General features: G+C 53.0%; 1 protein-coding gene across 4 annotated transcripts in view; it reads left to right on the forward strand.

Moving 5' to 3' along the window:
* CHRM4 (cholinergic receptor muscarinic 4) overlaps positions 1–1,926 on the forward strand; it is a 39,680-nt gene extending 37,754 nt beyond the window's left edge. For all 4 annotated transcript variants that reach the window (XM_039533516.1, XM_039533517.1, XM_039533520.1 and 1 more), the window contains exon 3: positions 43–1,926. In XM_039533516.1, coding sequence (XP_039389450.1) covers positions 43–1,514 — 1,472 coding nt within the window. In that variant the 3' untranslated portion in view covers positions 1,515–1,926. The remainder of the gene's footprint in view (positions 1–42) is intronic.
* The last annotated feature ends 4,836 nt before the right edge of the window (positions 1,927–6,762 follow it).

The raw sequence follows: 6,762 nt of genomic DNA on the forward strand, positions 1-6,762 counted from the left end.
CCTATGTGTAATATTCTTCCTTTCTCTCCCTCCCCACTGCAGAATCCATGCATAACCTATCTGCTCAGCCCTGGCAGATGAAGATGGCCAACCTTACCTATGACAACTTCACCAATGGCAACCAATCTGAAGGGGACATGCAGCATCCTTCCAACCAGTACAAAACAGTGGAGCTGGTCTTCATTGCCACGGTAACCGGCTCACTCAGCCTGGTCACTGTGGTGGGGAACATCCTGGTCATGCTGTCCATCAAAGTGAACCGCCAGCTCCAGACTGTGAACAACTACTTCCTTTTCAGCCTGGCCTGTGCTGACCTGATCATCGGGGTCTTCTCCATGAACCTCTACACGGTCTATATCATCAAAGGCTATTGGCCGCTGGGGGCCGTGGTGTGTGACCTCTGGCTGGCGCTGGACTATGTGGTGAGCAACGCCTCTGTCATGAACTTACTCATCATCAGTTTTGACCGGTACTTCTGTGTCACCAAGCCCCTGACCTACCCGGCTCGAAGGACCACCAAAATGGCAGGGCTGATGATTGCAGCAGCTTGGCTATTGTCCTTTGTTCTCTGGGCACCTGCCATCTTGTTCTGGCAGTTCATCGTTGGGAAGAGGACAGTCCCGGAGCGGGAGTGCTACATCCAGTTCCTATCTAATCCAGCTGTGACCTTTGGCACGGCCATCGCTGCTTTCTACCTCCCGGTGGTCATCATGACTGTGCTTTATATTCACATCTCGCTGGCCAGCAGGAGCAGAGTGAGGAGGCACAAGCCCGAGGGCAAGAAGGAGAAGAAGACTAAGCCACTCAGCTTCTTTAAGAGCCCATTGATCAAACAGAACAACAACAACTCTCCTAAGAGGGCGCTGGAGGTGAAGGAGGAGGTGAGGAATGGTAAAGTGGAGGACCAACCCTTAGCACAGACAGAGACTACAGGTCAGCAAGAGGAGAAGGAGACCTCCAATGAATCCAGCACAGTCAGCATCACCCAGACCACAAAAGAGAAACAGGTGGCAGAAATCTTACCAGCTGGGCCAGGGCAGAGCCCTGCCCACCCGCGGGTTAACCCGACCTCCAAATGGTCCAAGATTAAGATTGTCACCAAGCAAACTGGTACTGAATGCGTCACAGCCATTGAGATTGTCCCAGCTAAGACAGCGGCCAACACCCTCTCAAACAATCGCCCAGCCAATGTCGCCAGGAAGTTTGCTAGCATTGCCAGGAGTCAGGTGCGGAAGAAGCGTCAGATGGCAGCCAGGGAGAAAAAAGTCACGAGAACCATATTCGCCATCCTGCTTGCCTTCATTCTCACATGGACTCCTTACAATGTCATGGTTCTTATTAACACCTTCTGTGAGACCTGCGTACCCGAGACAGTGTGGTCTATTGGGTACTGGCTCTGCTATGTCAACAGCACCATCAACCCAGCCTGCTATGCCCTCTGTAATGCCACTTTCAAGAAGACCTTTAAGCACCTTCTCATGTGTCAGTACAGGAACATTGGCACAGCTAGATAAGCTGGCACTGAGGGACTGCTTGGCAGGATTACAAAGACTCATTCCTTTGCCTATCCTTTTCGGAGGTTCTCTGCTCCCCACCCACAAGAGATGCAGACTGTTCAGAGAGATGCAGACTGTTCATGATGCCCTTCTCCCAATGCTGAAGAAAATCCAAAGCAGCTGTAAGATGCAGCTCTTTCACTTGTTCTCAGCCTGGGGAATTATCTAAGGAGCCCTCAGACATACATAAATCAAAAAGCAGCTCCTCTTCCTACACAATCCCTGACTCTGCACTGGAAGAAAACAAGGAAGAGGGAACACCAGAGGAGTATCCCCACCAACAGGTTCCATGGTTACCTTGAACCCCATGTTGCTCCCCAGCTCTGGAGATGTTGGCTGAATTGGCAGCTATCTTTGTTCTCTAGGTAAAACCGTGGAGTTTCTAAATTGGTTCCTGCTGATTACACCTGTGTGTGGGGTGAAGTGTCACTGTGCAATGAGGCACAATGGAACTGAAATCCCTTCTTTCGCTCCTTGAGCATCCTGATGGCTTTGCAGTGCATGTGGAGAGAAGGTTCCTGGTGTCAGGAGGTGTTCAACGGGGTCTTAAACCGCATACTGCCCAAGAGAAAAGGAAACATAGATCAGCCACTTTGTCATACATCAGGTGTCAGCTGATTCTTTTTGGACCAACCTGGACTGTATGGAAAAGGCCTGTTAGATGACCCAGACCATCTCCCTGGGGCCAGGACAGGTTTGTTCCCGATCACGCATTCTCTAGCGGCTTTGAAAATCCCACGGGTTGGGTGGGGTTCTCACCCCTTCCCCTGGGGCCGTGCTCCACAGCCTGAGCCATCTGCCAGTCTGAAAGTCTTTCCTGGGATTCATCCTTGGAGTTCCCTTTCTGAACTCCATCACATCCCTGCAGGAGCCACACGGAGAGAGACTTGTTTCTAGGTGACAAGCATAAAATCAAATGCCACCCTGAAAAACAAAAGAGCTTAATACTGCAAAGAAAAAAATGTCAGTGTGAGAGATTTATCTCCACAGCCCTGAGGGAATGTGACCTCTGAGAACTGTGCATGGCAGTGTTAAAAATAATTGTCCTTGGGGGCTGCACTGCTCAGAGGACAGCAGTGCAGAGCAGCCTGCAGAGGGGAGATGCTGCTGCTAAGGCTCAGCTAGCGAGACGGGAGTGGAGAAGAGGCTGTGGAGTTGCTTGGTGTGGCCAAGACTCCCTTAAGGTCACAGTGTGTGTTCCCCTAGCAGGTGCAGAAGGGACACTTTGCCTGTGGGGTTCTGGACCCTGGGGGAAGGGGCAGGAAAGCGTGACAATGCGGACCTCCCCAACGGCTACTGTCCCGGGTGTAGACAAGCACCCAGGGGTGTGAGAAGGAGCTGGCCACGGAGCTTTGTAAATGGATGTAATCCTCTCATCAGTGTCGTCATGGAGTCCTCAGCATGTGGGGTTCAATGTAAATATACAGCCCAAATCCTAGCGTATTTGTGTACAGGCCAAACCAATTAATGCTGTTGTTCAGCTTCTCCCAAAGTCAAACGCTGTCCTTCCTCTTGGGCACAGTCAGACAGCTGTGTGGGGCACAGGCGCTGTCCTACATGTGGGGGGCGGGGAGGATTACACAGGTGTGTAATGTCCATCAGTGGCTGGGCGGGACTACCGTGTGTCTGTACATGGAGGGTCTCCATTCCCCCACCCCAGGGATACTGTGCAACTTAGACAAAGGCTGATGTTTTGCCCTGCGAGAGCATCAGCCTCACTGCCACTGCCTTTAGGATAATTTGCATAGTGTTACCCAAAATGCCTTGCATTTTTTTTTTTTTAATCCTTACAACTCCAGTGGAACCCACTTAAATGAATAAAGGAATCCAACCTGAAACCAAAGGCCTTTCAGTGAGTAGTTTGTTCTCAGGGAGCTGGCTTCAGAGTTCAGCCTCCTCACGCACCCTGGGTGTGAGCCATTGATTAGGCTCTGTCCCCAGACCCACTGGCCTCGCCAGCAAAGCCGTCAACATGCTGTTAGTGGTGCACACGAAGGGTTGAAAGAGGAAACACTAAGCCTGAGGTGGTTCTGCTCCCTAAACAAGGGGCTCTTTGGCTACCCAGCAGGGAAAGGTGGTTGCCAAACTTCTGTACTCTAGGGCAGGGTCTTTCCCCTTTGTTTCAGCCCCTACTGCCTGGAACAGAGCCTGATCTCCTTCCCCCAGTACCTCCTCCTGGCCAGGACACCTCTGGCCTCTCCCCTATGTGTCTGCTGCAGCAGTGCCCCATCTTAGTACGTCTTTCCTCTTTGTTTCATGCTCACCTTTTGCAGGGGCTGGGAGGGGCTGCATGTGAGGCTGGCCCAAGCCTGCAGCTGTGGGCTCGCTGTTCATCACCATGCGGGGTGGGGCGGCAGGGGGAGGGGTTTCTGGGCTACCAATTTGTGCTGCAGCTGCTGCAATTCAGGCTGGTACATGCACACTTCATAGTACATTTTATTGGTGACAGACACAAAACTGCATTTGGCCTGAGGCAGGCTTTGCAATCGGCTTATGGGCCACTAACTCCACCAGAGAGGTCCTTTGGGGCCATCTGCCTGTCCCAAGTCAGGGTAAAGGAGGAGGGTTGGGCGTGGGGCTAGCAACTCCACAAAAAAAAAAATCAGCTTGCTACAGAACAATAGAGTTAAGAGAGACTTAGAGACTTTTTAAAGAAAAAAGAAGGGTCTTTCAACTCAGATGCATGAAGCTGGGTAGTGAAAGCGAAGCGAAGCACCCGCCCACCACCCCAGGACAGCAGGAGGAGGATCGGAACGTGCATGGAGACCATGTGAGGATGAATGTCATGCAAGGAGGAAGCCAGCGCCAAGAAGGCAAAAGCGAAAAAGAAATACCACCTTTGCGACCGAAAAAAAATAAGCAAAAAAAAAAAAAAAACCTGGAAACAGCCAGGAAATGGCCCAGGAGAGAGGAGAGATGGATGGGTGTGGTTGTGGGGCATGAATGAATGGGGGGGGTGACGGAAATGAATGAATATGGGCCACTAGGGGGCTGGTCCAGCCAGGGCCAGTGGGATGCAGCTGATCATTGCCCTGGCTGGATAGCTGGCAAGGGGACGAGCTGCTTCATTAAGGCAAATGAATGTCAATTGATTCAGTTACATGTGTCCTTTCCTGTTCCAGTGGGTTGTGATCAGGGGCTGCTCAGTCACAGGGCCTGACACCCCTAGCATGGGCAGGGCAGGTCTGGGCTCAGGGCTGCAAAGGGGGGGGGGGGCCTGGAACACAGAGGGGCCTGTGGGGCCAGCGCACACTCTGCCTAGGGGCTGCCTTACACAGCATATGCCCAAGCAACTTCTCATTGGTCTTAGGGCTGGTTTCACTCAGCTCCATCCCTGTGCTGGTCTGGTAGCGATAACCCTGCCATAGCTGAGGAATGCCAGTGAGCACAGGTGCCTGGGGCTGGGATTTTCTCCCTTAAAGGCATGGGGGAGGGTTGAGGGGAGGACTCAGGCAGCTGCCCCTTGGTGAGCAACCTCTGGCTAGAAGCCTGCAGTGATCTCCAACCACACATGGGCCATTAGGCTGGTGCAGTGGCTTCAGCTAACCCCATGTCTGATGGCACCAGCCTCTTCAGTGAGGCAGTATAATTGCTAAGAGAGCTACACTGGGCTGGGAATGAGGTGAGTGGATTTAAAGAATACTCGCACAAGGGAAACATTTGATACATTGGTACCAATGGCCCCTGGTTTCCTCAGCTACCCGTCTGATGTGTTGCCTTCGAATGGGAATTGGGATGGTAGGAGGCCAGAGTGGTTAGATACAGACTAATACAGTGAGGCGCAGGTTCCTGTCCTGTACCTCTGAGTTCAGTACAAAGCTGGTGGCAGATCAGGGAGCTGCAGGAAAGATACTGATGGCATTTAACTCACTGTTCTCTTAAGGTGGGGATGTGGCATCCAAATTCTGCCTAACCAAGGACCATGGCAGGAGCTTGTTGGGCATCTGCAGACCAGACTGACATGCTCGAGCAGACTGCAGGCCGCTCCTCTTTGGGCAGGTGGGTCTCTGACTCCCTGGGCAGCAGCATGAACGAGGAGAGCACAACCCACCCTGTAGTGGGGTTCAGAGCTCCTAGAAAGGAGCCAGGAAGTCTGACAAGCAGCCCCTTGGGGCTTGGCCATATGCCAAGTCTTTGGCAGGCCTCCCTCTGCCTTGTGCCACACAGAGGCTAACACAGGCCTGGGGGCAGTGGGCAGAGTCACCCTCTCTCTGGAGGTTGACACTATATCATTAAGTCTCTTGTTGGCAGCCTAAGGGTAGGTCCATACTTACCCGCTGGGTCGACGCGGAGAGTTCGACTTCTCGGAGTTCGAACTATCGCATCTAATCTAGACGCAATAGTTCGAACTCTAGACGCGCTCCCGTCAACTCCGGAACTCCACCACCGCGAACGGCGGTGGCGGAGTCGACGGGGGAGCCGCGGACTTCGATCCCGCGGCGTCAGGACGGGTAAGTCAGTCGAGGTAGTCGCGTACCTTAGTTCGACCCCCTCCCCCCCAGTGTAGACCAGGCCTTAGTCTATTTGTATCCTCGCCGTGCCTTGAGTGGCTGCAGAGACCAATCCTCATAGCAGTGTGTCGTCCTCAATCAGTGTACAACAGCCACGGGAACAAGTCAGGCAGCAAGTCCCACCCACCCCCTCCAGTCACTTCCCTTCAGCTGCTGCTTTTCCCAGGCTTGCTGGGAGTGGCTAATCCTGGACTAGCCATGGCTTCCTCATAGCCAGGCTCCTACCCCACGCACCGCAGCCATGCTGACTTTAAGGCATTTCCCCAGGCCCTGGAGCAGGATTCCTGGGTGATTAGTCCAGCATTCCCTTGTAGGGATCAGAGCACCGGCTGCAACAGCATCTAATGGGAGACTGGCACCGGCACAATTGAGCGCCTCCACAAGTGCTCCTGCCTTATTCTCTGCAGCACCTCCTGCTGGGAGATGCTGTGACTAGAACAGCTCGTAGTGGGCTCTATCTTGTGTTTTAGTCCCGTAACTAATCACCTGCAGGACTGGGGAGGTGGGAGTCCAGCATCGTAACCCAGCTGGTTCCATCCAGTTGTAACAGGGGTTAGACAATCAGAGAAGGGACTTCACTGTTCCATGTGCCTATGAAAAACCAGTCTGAACCTTGGACTGTCACCTGGCTTCTGAAAGCTTTTAGGGCCCGTGTCAGGGTGCAGGGAGGTTAGCAGCTTTGCACAAAGCTCAGA

This window comes from Mauremys reevesii, linkage group 4 (genome assembly GCF_016161935.1).
Source record: "Mauremys reevesii isolate NIE-2019 linkage group 4, ASM1616193v1, whole genome shotgun sequence".
NCBI classification, from domain to species: Eukaryota; Metazoa; Chordata; order Testudines; family Geoemydidae; genus Mauremys; species Mauremys reevesii.